Source organism: Rhincodon typus, chromosome 1, assembly GCF_021869965.1.
Source record: "Rhincodon typus isolate 14 chromosome 1, sRhiTyp1.1, whole genome shotgun sequence".
Taxonomy (NCBI): domain Eukaryota; kingdom Metazoa; phylum Chordata; class Chondrichthyes; order Orectolobiformes; family Rhincodontidae; genus Rhincodon; species Rhincodon typus.
This window is the reverse complement of record NC_063332.1, coordinates 36,869,988-36,891,623: the sequence shown is the minus strand read 5'-3', so window position 1 is coordinate 36,891,623 and position 21,636 is coordinate 36,869,988. Positions and strand designations below refer to the sequence as shown.

General features: G+C 42.8%; 1 protein-coding gene across 7 annotated transcripts in view; it reads right to left on the bottom strand.

Annotated features, from left to right (window-relative positions):
• Window positions 1-21,636, bottom strand: part of znf532 (zinc finger protein 532) — a 183,503-nt gene that overhangs the window by 57,907 nt on the left and 103,960 nt on the right. For all 7 annotated transcript variants that reach the window (XM_048597257.1, XM_048597270.1, XM_048597275.1 and 4 more), the window contains 2 exons: window positions 10,466-10,644; window positions 8,855-9,031 (listed from right to left, as the gene is read on the bottom strand). In XM_048597257.1, the coding sequence (XP_048453214.1) occupies window positions 8,855-9,031; window positions 10,466-10,644 (356 nt within the window). The remainder of the gene's footprint in view (window positions 1-8,854; window positions 9,032-10,465; window positions 10,645-21,636) is intronic.

Below are 21,636 nucleotides of genomic sequence, written 5' to 3'. Positions count from 1 at the left end.
ACTGTGTAAACAGGCCATTTGGCCCAACAAGTCCACACTGACTCTCTGAAGAGTGTCACACCCAGACTCATCCCCCATAGCCTATACCTGTAATCCTGCATTTCCGACGGCCAATCCACCTAACCTGCAATCTTTGGACTGTGGGAGGAAACCCACGTAGACAGGGGGAGGATGGGCAAACTCCACACAGACAGTCACCCGAGGCTGGAATTGAACCCGGGTCACTGGCACTGTGAGGCAGCAGTGCTAAACACCGAATCACCGTGTCACCCCCATGAGGTAGTTTTGTATTTAATCAACCTATTGGAAATGCAATAACACACTTCCATGGCAGCTGGGACTTGACCCTGGACTTTCCAGCCCAGAGGAAGGGAGACTACCACCGTGACACATGTTGACATGCTGGCTAAGTGGGAACTGAAGACAGTGTGTTAATATTGATTTATCACTGAACTCCTAATTACTGGAATAGCTCTTTAAGTAACTTCACGTTTCATCTATTAACTGTGTCAGCTTTCAAGGAAAGCAGGAAGGGGACCTCTTATAGTGCAGTGGTAGTGTCCCTACCCCTATACCAAGAAAGCCAGGTTCAAATGCCATCTGCTCCAGTGTTGTGTTATAGCATTTCTGACCAGATTGATTAAGAAAATATCCAGAGAATGGTTATTTACTCTTCTCACTGTTGGTGTTGCTTTGTCAATATTGAAAGCTTATTATGCAGTTGGTTATTTTTGATCAAAGTAGTGATCTTTAGAACTTTTGTTGCCACAAAGACTAGCAGGCTCCCCCTTACCTACAACTTCACCCTCCTCTCCCCACCTATCTTCACGACCATTACTGTATCGCAATCCCTGTTTCTCCAGTGATCCTCCCATGCCCCCACACAATTTTAATTCTGTTCCTTTTTTTAAAAAAAAATCAATATTGTCCTGTTACTCCCTTTTCTGGCCCTGCAACCACCACCACTCCCACCCCCCACCACCCACCGTAAAGAGTGACTGTGAGTGACGCCCCCCACTTTGGGACAGGCCTGTCTCCTACCCTATAGTACCAGATTCCATTCTACCATATTCAATTGCCTCCGTGACTATAAGTATTCTCTCCATTAGCAAAGGCATCCAAGCCAGTCCCCAGAATTGACCTGCATACAGTATCAACAATGCCAAGGATAAACCTCAGATAACCTCTGGTTTGTGTCTGATCTAGCCTCCATCTGACTGCGGCCCATCTCCAAACAAACTTTGTAGGACATTCCCAACTGATAGCAACTCACCTCATCTGGACTATATTTGAATGATGGTTCTGACTGACCAATGAGCAAGGACTGATTCAGCTTGTCTTTCAGGACTGACTGTGGCCCAATCCCCAGACTGAAAGAGAGCTAATCCCTGGATTTAGTTTGGGCCAACTCCTTGACTGACCGTGGTTAGCCCACCAGGCTATTTATAATCCAGTATCTGAATAGCCTGTGGTGGTACTCACTGGCTAATTGAGTACTCAAGGATGCATGGCATTAAGGGTAAAGTATTAGCATGGATAGAGGATTGGTTGACTAACAGGAAGCAAAGAGTGGGGATAAATGAGTGCTATTCTAGCTGGCAGTCAGTGACTAGTGGTGTGCCTCAGGGATCGGTGTTAGGACCGCAATTATTTACAATTTATATAGATGATTTGGAGTTGGGGACCACGTGTAGGGTGTCAAAGTTTGCAGATGACACTAAGATGAGTGGCAAAGCAAAGTGTGCAGAGGACTGTGAAACTTTGCAGAGGAACATAGATACATTGAGTGAGTGGGCAAAGGTCTGGCAGATGGAATACAATGTAAATAAATGTGAAGTCATACATTTTGGTAGGAGTAATAGTAAAAAGGATTATTACTTGAATGGTAAAAAGTTGCAGCATGCTGCTATGCAGAGGGATCTGGGTGTCCTTGTGCATGAATCACAGAAGGTAGGTCTGCAGGTACAACAAGTAATTAGGAAGGCAAATGGAATTTTGTCCTTCATTGCTAAAGGGATTGAAATAAAAAGCAGAGAGGTTATGTTGCAGCTGTACAAGGTGCTGGTGAGGCCACACCTGGAGTACTGTGTGCAGTTTTGGTCTCCTTACTTGAGAAAGGATGTATTGGCACTGGAGGGGTTGCAAAGGAGGTTCACTAGGTTGATTCCGGAGTTGAGGGGGTTGGCTTATGAGGAGAGACTGAGTAGATTGGGATTATATTCATTGGAATTCAGAGAATTAAGGGGGGATATTATAGAAACATATAAAATTATGAAGGGAATAGATAAGATAGAAGTAGAGAGGATGTTTCCACTGGCAGATGAAGCTAGGACAAGAGGGCATAGCCTCAAGATTAGAGGGAGCAGATTTAGGACTGAACTGAGAAGGAATTTCTTCACCCAGAGGGTTGTTAATCTATGGAATTCCTTGCCCAGTGAAGTAGTTGACGCCACTTCAGTGAACGTTTTTTAAAAAAAGGTAGATATTTTTTTGAACAATAAAGGAATTAAGGGATACGGTGAGAACGCGGGTAAGTGGATCTGAGTCCACGAAAGGATCAGCCATGATCTTATTGAATGGCGGAGCAGGCTCGAAGGGCCAGACAGCCTACTCCTGCTCCTAGTTCTTATGTTCTTATGTTATGTTCTTATGTATTCACTCATTCCATTAACCAGTGAACATGCCTCCCCTTTGTCTTTCCCACATTCTAATGTACTGGGTTTGCTGTGAATGCCGCTGATACATGCTGCATCTATGATGTTGATGTGCTCTTCAGCAACACGTACCCCGTTTTCACATCAACACTTTGCTGTTTCCTACAACCACGTGCTTCTGCCTTGCTTCTCTGCTGAAGTGTCCCTCTCTGCCACAAGCTGCTGCTCACCTTCAGTGGCCTGTGCCACCTCTGACCCAAAAACTGCTGCTGGACCCTGATCATGAAGGTGCCAACTGTGAAGATGAAGCTGATACATTCCTACTGTTCAAATCAGCAATGGTCCAGGGACATATCCTACCTTGCCCCCATGGGAACACCTACTTGTTTTGTAGTGGTTACAACAAAAGTAAGAGACAAGGATCATGAGGAAGGTTTCCACTGAATGCAGCTAAAGCTATGCACTTACTTGAACTGAAAGCACAAGAGCCAAGTCAACAGGTGCTCACTAGGTTTGTGCAGTCGAGTATCTTGATTGTGAAGGAGAAGTTAATTTTGCAATCTGTGCAATTAATAAGATGCGAAGAAATACAGATAGATCTTCTGCCAACTGATGGCTAGAAAATCACTTCATCATCTAAGGAAGGAGGATTTATTGCAAATGTTTATCTTGATGGTGAGAATCTGACTTTAGACCCTCATACAATTAAGTCATCATACTCGCCATTATTCTCACCAGCTTGGGGAATGGAAAGTCACACATAGACCACCTGGATGAAAAATGCATTGACTCAATTTAGAAGAAAATATCTTTGGTTTTCAGTGCTCGAAAACACAAGCATTGCTTTATTCCTTCAAATCCAAATCACTGATGCATACAGTGATAGCAATCTGGCAAACTATTTTACACCCCTCCCAATTTTTACTTCCGTTTGAATTTGCTCACACATATTTCACTTTAGCACATAAAATCAACATATACCCGAATCAATCTCTTTTCAGGGGCTCTAGCAGGTATCATTTCTACTTTGGCTTCTAGTTCTAAAAATTCTTGGAAGAATAATGCTACTGGTTAAAAGACAGTAGATTGTCATTTATGATATTCATGTCAAATATTTATTTTAAATTAACAAATATTCCACAAGAGGGAATATCAATTCAAGTTTTAAATTAGAGACTGAGAAGAGATGCTTCACTCAAGGGTGACAGCGAGGGGACAATACAATCCACTATTTTGGACACTTATACCTGGTTTACAGACAGCAGAAGCTTAACAGTGGGCTGTCTATGTGGCTTAGAGAATGTGGCATTGGAGTACAGAAAAAATATCATACTCGAGTTCACCAAGAACCTAACATGTACACGGAGGTTAAGGAAATGTGTATATCATCATTTTGATTTTCTGAATTTTATGGCTGATCCCATGCGTGGTGGGGAAACTGTTGGAGTCTACAATCAACAATAAGGTAACTGAACACTACAAACTTTCAGTTAATTAGGGAGCACATGGATTTATGACAAATAGGTCATGTCTGACAAACCGCAATGAATTTTTAAAGCAGTGACTAAGGTAGTAGACAGGAGAATGTCCAAGGATCAAAAACAAAGTTGCTGGAAAAGCTCAGCAGGTCTGGCAGCATCTGTGAAGGAGCAAACAGATTTAACGTTTCGGGTCCGGTGACTCTTCCTCATCCAAGGATGCTGTTTTTAAGGACTTCCAACAGGCATTTGATGGAGTCCCACATAAGAGAGTGTAAACTAAAGTAGAAGCCCACAGAATCGAGTCCAAATTACTGACATAACTGTGAAATTGGTTGAGTGACAAGAGACAGAAAGTAAGGATAATAGGTAGGTAATCAAATTGGCAATTGTGACCAGTAGTGTCCCACAAGGATCTGTATTAGTGCCTCAATTATTCACCAATGTATTTATTTTTATCACCAGCTATTCATAGAATTCATAGAATCCCTACAGTGTGGAAACAGGCCCTTCGGCCCAACAAATCCACACCGATCCACAGAGCATCCCACTCGGATCCATTCCCCTATAACCCACCTAATCCGCACACCCCTGAACACTACAGGCAATTTAGCAAGGCCAATCCACCTAACCTGCACATCTTTGGACTGTCGGAGGAAACCGGAGCACCCGGAGGAAACTCACACAGACACGGGGAGAATGTGAAACTCCACACAGACAGTTGCCTAAGGGTGGAATCAAACCTGGGCCCCTGGCGCTGTGAGGCAGCAGTGTTAACCACTGAGCCACCGTGCCACCTTTTTTTTAATTAAAATTTTATCAATGATTTGGATAATGGCATAGAAAGTCATCTATCCAAATCTACTGGTGACATAAAGTTATGCAGCATGGTAGACAATGTAGATGATAGCATGAAATTACAAAGGAATATTGATAGACTAAGTGAATAGGCAAAACTGGCAGATGGAGTTCAATATAAGCAAGGGTGAGGCTATCTATTTTAGAACAAAAAGGACAGGTCAAGGTACTTCTACATGGTATGAAGTTAATTACAGTGGATGCCCAAAGAAACTTGCTTTTTTGTATTCATTCAAGGGATGAGGGCATTGCTGGCTAGCCCAGCATTTATTGCCTATCCTGGCAGTTAGTTAAGTCAACCACAATGCTATGGAGCTTGAGTCACTTGTATTCCAGAGCAGGTATGGGTGGAAACTTCCTTCACTAAAGGACATCAGCAAACCCGATGGATTTTTCTGACAATTGCTTCATGGACATCATTAGACCCTTAATTCCAGATTATTATCAAATTCAAATTCCACCATCTGCCATGGCAAGATTCGAACCCGGGTCCCAAAATATTACCTGGGCCTCTGGATTAACAGCTCAGCGATAATACCAGTAGGCCATCATATTGCCATATAGATGCAAAAAATACCAAGAAGGTTATTGCAATGCTAGCCTTGACATCTAGAGGATCAGAGTGCAAGGGTGCAGACATTATGCTTCAGTTGTACAAAACCATGGTTAGACCCCAGTTGGAGTACTGTGAGCAGATCTGGTCACCACACCTTAGGAAGGATATATTGGTCTTGAAGGGAGTACAAAGTAGATTTACAAGAATGATACCTGGACTTCAGGGGTTAATTTATGAGGAGAGATTATACAAATCAGGCCTGTTTTCTCTCATATTTCAAAGGTTAAGGAGTGATCTGATTGAAGACTTCCAGACATTAACAGGAAAAGACAGTAGATAATGATAAATTATTTCTACTAGTTGGGGATTGTAGATCTACCAAGGTCATAGTCTAAGTATTAAGGCCAGACCATTCAGGAGAAAATGAGGAAACCTTTCTATGTGCAAAGGGTGGTAGATGTTTGGAGCTCTTTTCCACAAATGACAGTGAATGCCAGGATCAGCTGTTAATTTTAAATATGAGATAGAATAAAGTTGTGTTAATCAAAGGTATTAAGGGATATGGGCCAAAGGCAGGTATCTGGAGTTGGGCCACAGATCAGCCATGATCTTACTGAATGCTGGAAAAGGCTCGAGGAGCTAAATGACCCACTCCTGTTTATGTGTTTCTATCTCAGCTTCAACATAACACTTCAACCCATTACTAACTAAAAATCTGTCTATCTCTTCCTTAAGTTTATTCTGTGTCCTGATGTCCACGTAATTCTAGGATAGCGAATTCCACAGATTCATGATGCTTTGAGTGAAGTCCCGACCTTGAACACAGATCCCACCATTTTTGAGTTTGCTGGGGACAAAGTTGAGTCACATTTTGAGGAAGTGTGGTTGACAGAAGTGGATATAAAATTACAGCTTACTTCAGTCAGATCTGATTCTTGAAAGGATAGAGTGAGAATTTCCGACTTGTGTACTTTAAACTTACTAAAATGTCTAAAGCTGCTAACTTTAACTGTAACTTTTTGAGAATTACAGTTAGAATGTGGATAGACCTGGGGACACATTTGGAGGAGGAATGTGCCCTTAGGAAGAGGGAAGTGTCGTATGAGATTGTTAAAAGTAGATATAAGTGTACGTAAATTAATTTGAACTGTTAAAAGTTTTTAATTTCCTGATCTTTAAAATTTTGAAAGAAAAAACGGTCTGCAGTATTAAAAACAGTAGTGCTTGGTATTTTACTCTGTCAGTTGACAAAGCCTGAGGACTTACCTTATAGGATTTGTGCTGCATGACTGATTTTACAACCTGTCATTATCACAGTGAGGTGCCTGTCAGTTTGGTTTGGTTGACAGCACTGAGTGCTTATGAAGTCTCGATGTACGGTTATGAATACAAATAGTTGTTTTCATGAGAAATTAAGTCTTGAAGGAAGTTAAATGTAGTGAAAGAGTTTTTATTAATAGACGGACTTTCTGAATTCATCAAAACTTAAAGAACGTAGCATGGGTTCTGAGACCTTGCGCATGGTGGAGATTGAATGTATTGTCATGAAGAATAAAAGGCCAAAGGGTGATGGGCAGAGGGCATGTGATGGCATGAGTTGGCACTAAGTTGGCTCAGGGGCTGTAAAGGTATGTATGTGAGATGGGGCATATGTTAGCATTGGGGTTATGAGGTAGTATTGAAGCTGGATATTGGGTTATAACTTGAAATGGAGATATGAGAGGCCAAGAGGCAGCATGGGTTGGCACGGATGGGACATGGGGAGTGTGTGTAGGATGATGGCTGGAATTTCTTTTTGTGTTTTTTTAGAAGCTTCGACAAAGTCTCAGATCACAGCCCGCCTCCACATCAGCAGACCCAACAGCTACCTCCAAACACTTCGTGGGGCAATGGGCCCAGCACCAGCACTTTTTACATTCACTTGTGGGATGTTGGCATCACTGGCTGGGCCAACATTTCTTCCCCATCCCTAATTACCCAGACAGCAGACAAGAGCAAACATTGTTGCCCTGGGTCTAGAGTCACATATAGCCGGATTGGGTAAAAATGGCAGATTTCTTTCCCAGTGGGACATTATTCAGCCAGATGGATTTTATGAAAAGCGACAGCGGTTACATAGTCACCATTGAGCTTTCTTTTCAATCCTAGACTTTTGTTGAATTCACATTTTATGATCTTCTATGGTGGAAATCAAACTCGGGTTCCCAAAATGTTTACCTGAGTCTCTGGATTACTAGCCCAGCGGCACTGTCACCATGCCACTGCCTCCCCCGTTAACACCTGTCTGCCCAGAATACACGGTCCTTTTCCCAAGTCCAGTTGGTAGAGCTGGCAACTTTACCACTTCCCTGCTCCTGTTTCATGACAGAAAATTCAGGTCTGTGCTATCATAGCTGGAATCTCCCATTGGTGGCATGGCTCTTGTCTGCCAGGTGACAAGATGGTGAAAGCCTTGGGGGCTGCTTCCTCCGAAGGAAGATCTAGTCAGCTAGTTGCAAGGATACTGGTGGGCCCGCCTTTCAATTCAACTTCCCTGGAACAGAATTTCCACATGCTAGAACGACCAGCCAGAGACTGGAAATGATACCCACACAGGATGCAGTGATGTGTATGGGTGGCAATGGATGGTGGGTCTAGAAGCTAAGGCAGGGTGTGACCCTCAGCTGGCAAACCCCTGCTCAATGTTTATGCCCTAAATTGAGATCCATGACTCCAGCTCCCCACTACTCCAACTGCCAAGCAGCCTGCACAGGTTTTGCCTCTGCAAGCTGGATAATCCTAGAGGTGGTGGGTTGAGGCCCTTGAGTGATCCTTTACTGGCCCCTTAAACGTCATAATCGGTAGCATGAGAAGATCAACTAGAAGTCTGCCCAGGCAGAACATAACATTGGCAGAGGTGGGAAAGCAGCAGGGCTTCAGTACACCATCACCTGCCCTGATGAAACATCCTCTTCACCTCTAGCACCATCACATCTGACAGCATAAGATTCTACCCAGTGTGTTAGCTTCTCTCTGACTGCTAAGGATACTAATTTTAGTCTGTTCCACTGTTACATTCCCTAAAAGAGGCATGTGCCAAGTAGCCTTTAACCAAGCTCTTGATGTTCAGAGCAAAATTGCTAATTTAGTTCATCTCAAATTGTCCTAAAGCACAGCCCCACTGAAATCTACTTTGAGATTGCTTCAACTCTGCTCACAAAGGACCCTTACAACAGCAACAACATTTTACATTACAGAAGTGCTTTCTCACAGTTAAAAATATATACTTTTGAAAATAATCTCATAGCAAGCATGCTTACAGAACTTACTTAGCTTCTCCTATTTTGATGCCTGGGTGCTGTGTGTAGGCATGTGAATGAGTACTTGGTGCCGACTTGAAAGCCATGGGGCAGATAGGACATTTGTAGAAGATCTCACAGTGGGTACCTTGGATATGAGATTTCAGGGCAGCTAGGTCAGCATAGACAACACCACAATGTATACAACTGCAAGAAGAAAACAATCACTAATGAAATACACAGAATATCTTTATAACAAGCTGAACATTAATATCTTGTACATAAACAGTTCAGCATTTAATTTTCCCATGCACCTACTTTTGTTGCTAGAGGTATGAGCCCAAGCTGTTTCTCTGTTGGATTGTGATCACTACCTGTGCTGACCATCCCCTATCCTGTTTTCTCCTATGTACAAACATATAACTTAAGAGCAAAAGTTGGGCATTTCATCCCTCAAGCCTGCTCAGCCATTAGATAAGATCATAACTAATCTGATTATGGCCTCAATGCATTTTCCTAGCTAACCCTGATAACCTACAAGGCCTTTACCATTTAAGATTTTATTTTCCTCTGTCTTCAAATTATTCAATAACACTGTTCCTTCTGATCTCCAGGCAAGAGAATTCAACTGACTCATGACCCTTTAAGAGAATGAAATTCTCTTTATTTAATTCTTCAATAGGAAACCCCTCATGTTTAAACAATATCCTCTACTTCTAGTGTCTCTTATAAGTGAAAATATCTTTTTGGCATCCATCCTGTCAAGCCCACTCGAGTTCCTATATGTCTCAGGAAGATCACCTCTCGTTCCTCTAAATGACAGTGAATTCAGGCCCAACTTACCCAACTTTTCCTCAGAAAATACCTCGAATAAGGGTGAGGTTATCAGTCAAATGCTCTGATCTGCATCAGATGCAATTTTACCCTTCCTTAAATAAGGGGACTAAAACTATGTACAGTACATGAGTTGTGGGCTCACCAATGCCTCATACAACTCATCCCAACTTTTATATTCCACTCCCTTGCAACAAAGGCCAACATTCCATTTGGCTTTCTAATCACTTACTGTATCTGTATGGTAATCATTTCTAAATCGTGTAACAGGACACCAGTATTCTCCTGTACCTCCGGGTTCTGCAACCTCCCTTTCAAGTTAAACTGTATTCTGCTTTTCCATCCATTCTGCAAAATGGACAAGTTCAAATTTTCCCACATTATACTCTACACTACCACAATTTTTCCCCAATCACAACTAATCGAAATGTATTTGCAGTCTGTCTATGTACTCTTCAGAGCCTTCAGTCCTACATATCTTTGTATCCTCAGAAAATTTAGGAAGTATTTGTTTCAGCTCCCCAGTCATAATCAAAAATGAAGGAATGTTCAAATCCAAACGTTATCCTATGTGTTTCAAATACAAATGCAAAGTCACAGTGCATTTTGTGTGGATTAGATGTTTTAGTTGGCTTTCTAATTTTTTAGAGTGTACAACCAAACAGGAGTGACAGATTGATGGACTGGATCCCAGTTGAGTGGGAGAGATTGAAAAGAAGGCAAGAAAAGTGAATTTCAACCCAAGGCAGGTCAATATTTTAGAATCACAGTAATAAACTGATAGAGTAACACAAACATACAACTAACCGGTATCCCACTTTACGGGTGTAGTGCAGGCAATTCCTGGTGACATGAGTCTGAAAGTGCGAGGACCTGCATATCGCTCCACATTCCGGACATGTGTATGGAGACTTGTGCTGATGTATTCTTAAGTGCGATGAGAAACTGCACTTGTTGGGAAGTAACATCTGGCATATATGACACGTCTATATTGTAGATAACACACAAACATTTGTAATTAATAATACAAGATGTCCACCACACGACAGATCATCTTAAACTACCTGAACAACAGCTTGCACCTACATATTACCCTTACAGAAAAGCACCTCAGACTAATTAGATGCAAACCTCGAGCAGGAGATATTGGGATGGGTGGTCAAATTCTTGATCGAGGAATAGGTTTTAAGGTGGGGTAGGAGAGGGAGGTTAAAAGAGCAGGGGCAAAGAAATTGAGGGTGGAAATACCAGAGAATAGGGTAAAGAAGCTAGATGCCACAGCTTCCAGAAATGGAACAAAAGCAAGAGGAATGTGTAAGGTTAGAACAAGAAGAGAGTTTTAAAGAAGAATGTTGCAAAGCTTGGACGGATTATAGAAATAAAACAGGCAAGACAGTTAAGGGATTTCAGTACATAATTAAGAATTTTAAATATGAGGTTTTAGAGTGTGCGGGGATATGAGGATGGCAAAGAGGGTCAGGAAAAGCAGTAGCTGTGCCTGAGCAGAACTTGATGTGATTTGACATATGAACAACAAAAGTTTTGGATGAGTGGAGCAGCAAGATGATGGGATGCCAACCAAGAGAGCTTCAGATTAACTGAGTAAGGGTAAAGGCATGAGAAAGAATTTTAGTAGCTGGATGAGACAGAGGTGGCAGTGTTAGAGGTTTAGCTAGTCAGCATTTATGGTGGTAGAGGAGCTGGATATGAATCTCAACTTAGGATGAATAAAACACTGATGTTGAAAACAGCCTGGTTTACCCAGAGATGCTAGCTGACAAATGGAGTAGAATATATATCAACGTGTAGACCTGGTGGCAAGAGTTGAAGATGATGGCTTGGTCTTTCTAATGTTTAACTCAAGGAAACGGAGGCTCATTCTGACAAGAAGCAATGGAGATGTCAAGCAAAGCTGAGTGTCATCATCCTACATGTGGAAAGTACCTCCTTGTTAGATGAGGAATATGAGGAGACTACTAGTAGACCCTTGAGCACTCTACTGTGCAGGAGTGAGAAGTGAAGCCATTTCAGATTACAGGTGTGTGAATTGTGATAAGTCGCAAACCTATACTTGTTGGTTCTGATGAAGGTAGAACCCTGATTTTGGACTGCCTGCTCCATCAAATGATTGCAATGTGTAGTCTCATGCTAAGTACGCTATTGAGTGCAGTCAATCAAGGACAGGAGTGAGCGAAGGCTAATACCAGTGAATAATAACCTTAAGTTTAGGGGAGAGGGGTTCTGACTATAATAGGTATTGAAAATGGCTGAGGAAGAGTGCCTGATCTGCAAGAGTGAAAGTGGTGGAGCATCAGGAGATGAAGTGGGCTCCCAGGTTATCTCAAAGTGGACTAGAAGCTTCAGTGTAGGAGGTAGAGAATAGAAGAGATGTTCTGTGTACACAGGGGGCCAATAAACCATGCAGATAGACACTGCAAAGGCTTTGGGATCAGCCAGCTGCTATCAGTCAAACCCCAGTGCTACAAGATGTTCAGTGATGTCACGAGTAGTCAAGGTTGGTGAATCAATCTTGAAATGCCATATCCTAGCAACTGAACTATTAACCTTATACACTGCTCAATTCACCAGACCCCCATCACCAACAATCTATCAGTCACAACTCATGTCTCACATTTGTTACCCTCATTCTTTTAGCACCACTACAAGCTTCTCGTAGATTGCACACACAGCCAGTTATTCAATCTCAATAGCTACATCATCCAAGCAGGTAGGACTATATTCACTGAAATGCTTTCCCCTCCTTTGCAGGACAAGGTGTTGCAAAACTAGAGGTGGAAGGATCAAGACAGGCCTAGCTGCGTGTTCTCACCACAAATTAAGAAACAGTAATTGTCGGCACTAGGACAACTATCACAGAGGCCATGGTCAGTGGTGGGCCCAAAATCATTGAGGCTGTCAGTAAGTTCATTTCTTCTTACCCAACTTTCCCATCCTCCCACAATCTCCCCCGACTAGATTCGGATCATATAAGCATGCACCTCTTTGTTACTCTCATCTACATGCTACAATCTACTCTTATGTCTTTCTCCTTTCAGGCAGTAGTGGAAGAGCAAGAAGACAGTGATAATAAAGAAAAATCATCACTCACTCTCAGTCTCTGAGCTGACGGCTGCGAGTGTGACATTGCATACTTTACAAGACAGCACAGGGGCAGGATCTACACCGGGTAATACACCGAGCACAAATGGGTTGCAGGCAGGTGCCCGTTCATTGGAGAGCAAAGTTTCTCTTCATTTCCAAAGGACTACAGATGCTGTAAATCAGGAACAAAAACACAAGTTGCTGGAAAAGCTCAGCAGGTCTAGAAGCATCTGTGAAGAAAAAAGTCAGAGTTAACATTTCAGGTCCGGTTCTGAGGAAGGATCACCGGACCCAAAATGTTAACTCTGATTTTTTCTTCACAGATGCTGCCAGACCTGCTGAGCTTTTCCAGCAACTTCTGTTTCTGTTTCTCTTACTTTCCCCTGCTGCAGATCCACATGAGGATTTTAGTGGGATGGTTACTAGAAGAAGGTGGATGGATATAAAGACTAAAGTGCTTGGTATATTGGAAGGCCTAACAGAAATCCTACAGAAATATCAAAGAACATGGAGGGGTTCCGAACTGATTGACAATAGGACCTTGTGGAAGGAGCATGGAGGCCAAGCTCTCCATTATGAGAGTGGCAGTCAGCGCCAGCTAGGAAAACCTACAGACCCATTTGTGATACACAGTTTCCATTGTGACATGATCAGAAGCTATCCAGTGTCTGAGTGCTGCAGTGGAAGTTCCAATTGTAATCATGCAAACTGGGCTTGTTACTACAAATGTCTGAACTTGGCTGCAGATATCAGTATTCAGAGGTTCCAGTAATCTGCATTCCAGCATCACCTCCTAGGAGTGCTGGTGGTACTATGAAGCATGACCTTAAAGTCTTGTCTCCAATGATAGCATTGGTCCTTCCAGGACAGCTATTTGCCAGTTACCAGATCATACAGAAAGGAAACAGGCCCTTCAGCCCAACTCGTCCACACCGAACAGGCAACCCCATCTGACCTAGTCCCATTTGCCAGTATTTGGCCCATGTCTCTCTAAACCCTTCCTATTCATGTACCCATCCACTTGCCTTTCAAATGTAATTGTACCCGCCTCCACCACTTCCACTGGCAGCTGTTTCCATACATGCACTACCCTCTGCGTGAAAATGTTACCCCTCTCACCTTAAACCTATGCCCTCTAGTTTTGGACTCCCCCACCCTAGGAAAAAGACCTTGGCTCTACACCCTATTCATCCCCCTCATGATTTTATAAACCTCGAAAAGGTCACCCATTAGCCTACAATGCTCCAGGGAAAAAAGCCCCATCCTATTCAGCCTTTCCCTATCACTCAACCCCTCCAATCCTGGCAACGTTCTTGTAAATATTTTCTGAACCCTCTCAAATTTAATCAACATCCTTCCTATAGATGGCGACCAGAAATGCACGCAGTATTCTAAAAGTGGCCTCATCAATGTCCCGTACAGTTGCAACATGGCGTTCCAACTCTGATAGTCAATAGTTCCGACCAAAGAAGGCAAGCATGACAAATGCCTTCTTTACCACTTTGTCTACCGACTATTCCACTTTCAAGGAACTGTGTACCTGCACCCCTAGGTCTCTTTGTTCGGTAACATTCCCCAGGGCCCTATTATTAACTGTATAAGTCCTGTCCTGGTTTGCCCTACCAAAATGGAACACCTCACATTTATCTAAATTAAATTCCACCTGCCATTCGTTGACCTATTGGCCATCCGGTCAACATAGAAAAACAGAAACATAGAAAACAAGAGCACAAGGCAGCTATTCGGCCCTTCAAGCCTGTTCTGCCATTCTTCACGCTGGCTGATCATCCAACTCAATAGCCTAATCCTGCTTTCTCTCCATAAACTTTGATCCCATTCATTCCAAGTGCTATACCTAGTCGCCTCATGAATACATTCAATGTTTTGGCATCAACTAGTTCCTGTGGTAATGAATTCACTCCGTGGGTGAAAAAACGTCTCCTCACCCCAAATCCTCAGACTGTGACCCCTGGTTCTGGACATACCCACCATCGGAAACATCCTGCATCTACCCTGTCCAGTCCTGTTGGAATTTTATAAGTCTCTATAAGATACCCACTCATTCGTATGAACTTTAACGAAAACAATCACAACCTAGTCAATCTCTCCTCATACGTCAGACCCGCCATCCCCGGAATCAGCCTGGTAAACCTTTGCTGCACTCCCTTGAAAGCAAGAGCATCCTTCCTCAGAAAAGGAGACCAAAATTGCACACAATATTCTAGGTGTAGGGAGATAATCTTCTTCACTGTCCACCACACCACCTATTTCGGTGTTATCTGCAAACTTACTGACCACTCCTAAATTCACATCCAAACCAATTACATAAATGATGAAAGGCAGTTGGCCCAGCACCAATCCTAAAGGCACACCGCTGGTCACAGGCCTCCAATCCTAAACGCAGCCTTCTACCACCACCCTCTGTCTCCTTCCTTCAAGCCAGTTTGTGGTGGTCTGCAATGATCTTACAATGTGGCTGAAAATAGCTACCTAGACTCCCCCTAGCTCCCCTGAATCCCATGTGATCTAATCTTACTAACCAGTTGCTGTTTCTGGTCAGCTAGTCCAAACTGCTGATGCTCATACAAGATAGCACAATTTGATACCAGCTGGTCTTTCTAATCTCCGAGCTGTTTGCAACCACGTTGTAAGACCATCTGTAATATGCCCCAGTGAAAGGCAGCAGCCTTACACCAGGAGCTCAGGTAGCATCGCGTAGAATCATGAAACCTGGTAATGGTCCATAGAAGACAGGCAATGAAAGCGCACACAAGGATGCTGAGTTGACTGGAATGTAATATTGAGTGAATTCATTTATAAATTTGTTTTGGAATGTTTGATTTCTGCTCTCTCGCATTTCAACACTAACATGAATACTCCAAAAAGAAAAGCGATAGTAGTCAACAGTTCATGTGATAGAAAACTCCCAAAGTATTGAGTTGGTTTTAAATTAAAATCTCAGGTGGAGCATTGTAGCAATGAATCATAGAGCCTTGCTGTCAAGCAACAAGAGAATATCGATAGTAACAGTGGGAAGGCCATGTATGGGACTGTTATTGATTGGGGAAGGACACTCACTGATGGGGAAGTCAGATGATCCTGCCAGAGGTAGAGCAGACAGAAAGGGTTGCCTGTTGGTTACCTACTCCTGTACCTTTTCTCCTCCACAGTAGCTCCTCATCAGATAACTGTTGGCAGGGGCTGTGATCCCATTACAGTGAAGTTTTACAGCATGCAGCAGACCACCATAAATCTTGGCATGCATTTTGTTGAGTATTTGCCAATATGTCAGGCTATTCCAGATAGTCCAGGCAGAAGGAGTTAGTAAAAATCAAATCAGCAGCTACTCTGCAAATAACTGCTAATCCCTTTACATAGTGCTGGTAGGAAGTTAATTCCTTCTGCTGAATGAATGCTCTATTGTCTGGGGTTAAGAAAGGATGTTTGCTCATCAGCAAGGTTCTATGATTCATTGTTATGATGCTCCACTTGAGATCTCTGATTTAAAGTTAGTCCAATACTTTTCTACTACGAACTGTGGAATGCAACCTCCTTTCTTTTTCGAATAATCTTGTTCGTCAGAGACATGTAATGAATGGGAACATTTGCTCGGGTAATTTGAATGGTCAATTGTTGTATCATGTGAAGTTTCCGGATTATATTATTTATTTTTGCAGTTGAGCTTTATTGACTACAGTAAACATAATTTAATACACGACTTGTACATTAAGCTATATGGGCGTCACAGTGGCTCAGTGGTTAGCTCTGCTGCCTCACAGCGCCAGGGACCCGGGCTTGATTCTACCTCGGGCAACTATCTGTGTGGAGTATGCACATTCTCCTGTGCCTGCGTGGATTTCCTCCGGGCTCTCTGGTTTCCTCCCACAATCCAAAGATGCGCAGGTTAGGTGGATTGGTCATGGGTTACAGGATGGGGTGGGTCTTGGTGGGAAGCTCTCAAGGGGGTCAGTGTGGACTCAATGGGCTGAGTGGTCTGATTCCACAGTGTAGGGATTCTATACATCTGATGTTCCTCCTGACCAATTGCAGGAAACAACTGTAAGTTAAGTTAAGCTATATAAAATAATTGTGCATAGAACATCAATTTGTTCGTTCTGAGGAAAGGTCACTCGACCTGAAACTTTAACTCTAATTTCTCTCCACAGATGCTACCAAACCTGCTGAGCCACACAAGCAATTTCTGTTTTTGTTGTGAATTTGACACGTTCAGGTAACTGGAAACTTTTGTATGTAATGATCCAAGCCATTTTTCTGTTACCCAATCACAATACCTTTCATTTCTACTCTTACAGGTTCAATTCCCTCTGTTTCCCCTTCTCTCCCTGCACGTCTTCCTATTTGTTGATTATTATTTCTTTCTGATTCCATTTCAATCATGGGACTTGTGTAATAAAACACAATAAAATGCACAATCGGTAAACCACACTGCATTTAAGGAGCAAAATATGAAACAATCATCAATTCACCCCACAATCAAGGCCCATAAGATTATATCATTTAGCCCCAAGCTATTGTATTCTGGTGTCCAATTCTTCAGCCATTGCCAAATTAATCACATGATATTAATGTAGATGTGATTAACTACATTTCTAAATTGTAAAATGTGTAGCAGGTACCATTGTTTGGTTTGCAATTGCAACACTCACTGCATGGGTACTTTAGTTTTTGTACGCATTTTTTAGTATCATGGTAAGGCAAAACTCGGAGGTTGAGAGGTTTTTCTTTAAAATCAATTTTAGGTGCTTTACTTCCATGGTCACCGAGTAGCAGTAGTAGATCTTAGTTAAGGAAATATAAACATGAAATAAATTTACTTGGATTTTATGTCTGCTGTGTGTATGCTGTAAGGTTAATTTTACTAAATTAGTGCATGTAGCTAAAGCACTATTAATGTAGCTACACCTGCAATTAGTCAGTGATTTCTGCTGGACAACATAGTTGTGCCCAGTGTTGATTTTGTGATCCGTCCACACCCTTTCTGAATTTTACATGAACCAGCATTCATTCTGCTGTGTCAACATTCAGATGACATTTGTGAACTGTTAGAATTTGACATTTATGGTTCAGTCTTAATCCTTTCACTATTTTGGAATCCTATCATGTAAAAATATCTTCTAATCATACATTCAGATTACACAGCAGCATCCCTTAACTACCCCGTACTATATGTATTTCAAAGTTATGCTAAACTCAATTAGATAAAACTGTAAAGCCAGCTTTTCTTTCCCCTCACAAAAGGATATTCTTGACTTGCTGGGAGCAAAGAAACTTGAAGTGATTTTCCTGACCTATCAAGGGATCAACTGGCATCTCACAATTGGACATGGAAAGTTCTCTGGTACAAATTCCAGGTAATGGTGTAATGTGAGAGGAGCTCCAAAGAATCAGTCAATTTGAACTTGAAAAGTCGGCATTAAAAAACTGGTAACAGGCTCAGAATGGTGCAGATGACTTCACTGGCCCACTAATGTTGCTCATTAATACATAGCCAATTTTACACAAGACAGCTACTGAGCAGACCAAGTGCTTGCCTTTTCAGACAGGAGGTCCTATTAACCAACGGTAATTCTATACTAGAACCAGTGGAAGTGCACACCTGGTACCCACCAACAAAGTTTGATGGGTGATTGAGCTGAAAGAGGCACGGGTAATGTAACTTTAAGTTATTTTTGTAGAACCGGAAGGAGTAGGCTGTGCAGGTTTAATCCCACAAAAATATTATGGTCATAGCTGCTCCCATCCAATCACCCTTCATCCCAAACTTACTTTCCAACATGACAGGCAGCAGGTGGGCTGGCCCAATTTGGCACGCTGCATCCAGCCTTCCACTTAGAGCTCGCAGCTCAAGCACAAGGACAGGAGTAAGCCATTCAGCCCCTCAAATTTGTTCTGCCAATCAATAGGGTCATAGATAGTCAGACACTTGTGATGACCACTTTCCTGCCCTTTCCCCATAATCCTCGATTCCCTTACTGATGAAGAATCTATCTATCTCAGCCTTAAATATGCACAAGGCCTTTGTCCCCACAGCTCTCTGTGACAATGAGTTGCAAAGACTCACAAGTCTCTGAGGGAAGAGATTCCTCCTCATCACTTTGGTACCTCTTTATCCTGACAGTATACTCTCTGGACCAAGACTCACTCTAGGGGGGAAACATCCTCTCAGCATTTCCTCTGTCAAGCCCCTTAATAATCCAATGTGTTTCAATGAGCCCAAAACCCATATCCTAAATCATATCAAGTCCCATTCATCTATCACTCCTGCTCTTTAAGACCTACACTGTATCCCAAACAAGCTTAAAATTCTCTTTGTATTTAAATTCCTCCATGGCTTGTGCTTCCCTAACTCTAATGCCCCCACCTTTCCTACAAAGAAAGTGACTTTTTGAAAGTGGAGGTGATCCAGTGCACAGTCCTTTAAGTTTGTCACCTGACATCACAAGCGATGTTTACCACATTACAAGGGGCTGTGTATTACCATCCAGGTCATTGAGAAGCTCTGCATTATGCAGCTTACATGGACACATACATGGATAGGAAAGGCTTAGAGGGATATGGGCCAAAGTCAGGCAAATGGGACTAGTTTGGTTTAGGAAACCTGGTTGGCATGGATGAATTGGGCCCAAGGGTCTGTTTCTGTGCTGCATGACTCTATGACTTTAAAAGTGTCTGTGCATTACGCTCCCAGATCCTATGATCTGGGCATCGCTCAATAGTAATCCTCCATTTTTCTAGTTCTTGCTCTTCCTCAAGCCATTCTTCGAGGTCTGCCTCTTTTTGAATCATTTGCCAAATTTTATCTGATATTGCTTTCCTAAAGGATTTTTTACATTTTAAATCTATATTTAAGATTCTGTACAAAAATAAGTTTTTGTTGGCACTGCCTCTATTTAACAGTGCAGAATCTTAATGTGTCTCCACCTGTGTACTTTGAGAGCAAGAGGGCATGGCAGGAGCAGCACCAAGTATGCCTGATGAAGATGTCTCAGCCTAGTGAAGCTATCAAACAGCATAATTTGCATGCCAAACAGCATAAGCAGCAAGTGATAGACAGAGCTAAGCAATCCCACAACCAATGGATCAGATCTAAGCTCTGTAGTCCTGCTATATCCAGTCGTGAATGGTGGTGGACAATTCAGCAACTCATTGGACGAGGAAGTTCTACAATATCCCCATTCCCACTGGTGGAAGAGCCCAGCACATCAGTGCAAAAGGTAAGGAAGAAGGATTCACAACAATCTTCAGCCAAAAATGCTGAGTGGATGATCCATCTCAGCCTCCTCCAGTGGTCTCGCAGCTGGAGCTCGCATTACAGCTACCAGTCTTCAGCCATTTTGATTCACTCCATGTGATATCAAGAAATGGTTGGAGACACTGAATACTGCAAAGGCTATGGGTCCTTCTGGCAATAGCACTGAAATGTACTCCAGAAGTTGCCACTCACCTAGCTAAGCTCTTCCAGGACAGTTATGGCACTGACATCTACCAATGTGGAAAGTTGCCTAGGTATGTCCTGTGCACAAAAAGCAGGACAAATCCAAACCTGCCAATTACTGCCTCATCAGTCTAATCTCGATCATCAGCAAAGAAATGGAAGGTGTTATCAACAGTGCTATCAAGCAGCATCTGCTCAGCAATAACCTGCTCAGTGACGCTCAGTTTGTGTCCTGCCAGGGCCACTCAGCTCCTGACCTCATTACAGCCTTGGTTCAAACATGCACAATACAGCAAAATTGCTGAATTGGTAAAGTGAGAGTGACAGCCCCTGACATCAAGGCTACATTCGACTGAGCGTGGCATCAAAGGGCCCTAGCAAAACTGGAACCAATGGGTATCAGGGGGCAAACTCTTCGATGGTTGAAGTCATTCCTGGCACATGGGAAAATTGTCGTGGTTGTTGAAGATCAGTCATCTCCGCTCTGGGACATTTCTGCAGGAGCTCTTCGGGGTAGTGTCCTAGGCCCAACCATCTTCAGCTGCTTCATCTGTGACCTTCCCGGTGTTTACCGATATTGCACAATGTTCAGCATGGTTCGTGACTCCTCAGATACTGAAGCAGTCCCTGTCAAATGCAACAAGACCTGGACAATATCCAGACTTGGGCTGACAAGTGGCAAATAACATTCATGCCACACAAATGCCAGGCTATGACCATTACAAATAAAACACAGACAATCTAACCACTGCCCTTTGACACTTAGTGGTGTTGCCATCACTGAATCTCCAATTATCATCATCCTTGGGGTTAAGATTGACCAGAAACTCAATTGGACTCGCCACATAAACACAGTGGCTTAAAGAGCAGGTCAGAGGTTTCGAATAGCGTGACAAGTAACTCACCTCCTGACTCCTTAAAGCCTGTCCACCATTTACAAGGCAGAAATCAGAAGAGTGATGGAATACTCTCCAGTTGCCCGAATGGGTGCAGCTCGAACAACACTCAAGAAGCTTCATACCATCTAGGACAAAACAGCCCGCTTGATCAGCACTACATCCACAAACGTCCACTCCCTCCACCACCGACGCTCAGTAGCAGCAGTGTGTACTCTCTACAAGATGCACTGCAGAAATTCACCAAAAATCCTCAGACAGCACCTTCCAAACCCATGACTACTTCCATCTATAAGGACAAGGGCAGCAGAATAATGGAGACAACACCACCTTCAAGTTCCCCTCTAAGCCATTCACCTTTCTGACTCAGAAATGTTTCGCTCTTCCTTCACTGTTGTTGGTTCAAAATCCTGCAATTCCCTCCCTATTGAAGTTGGGGTTCAATCCACAGCATGAGGACTGCAGTGGTTCAATCAGCACCATCTTCTCAAAGGTAACTAAGAGCAGGAAATAAATGCTCGCCA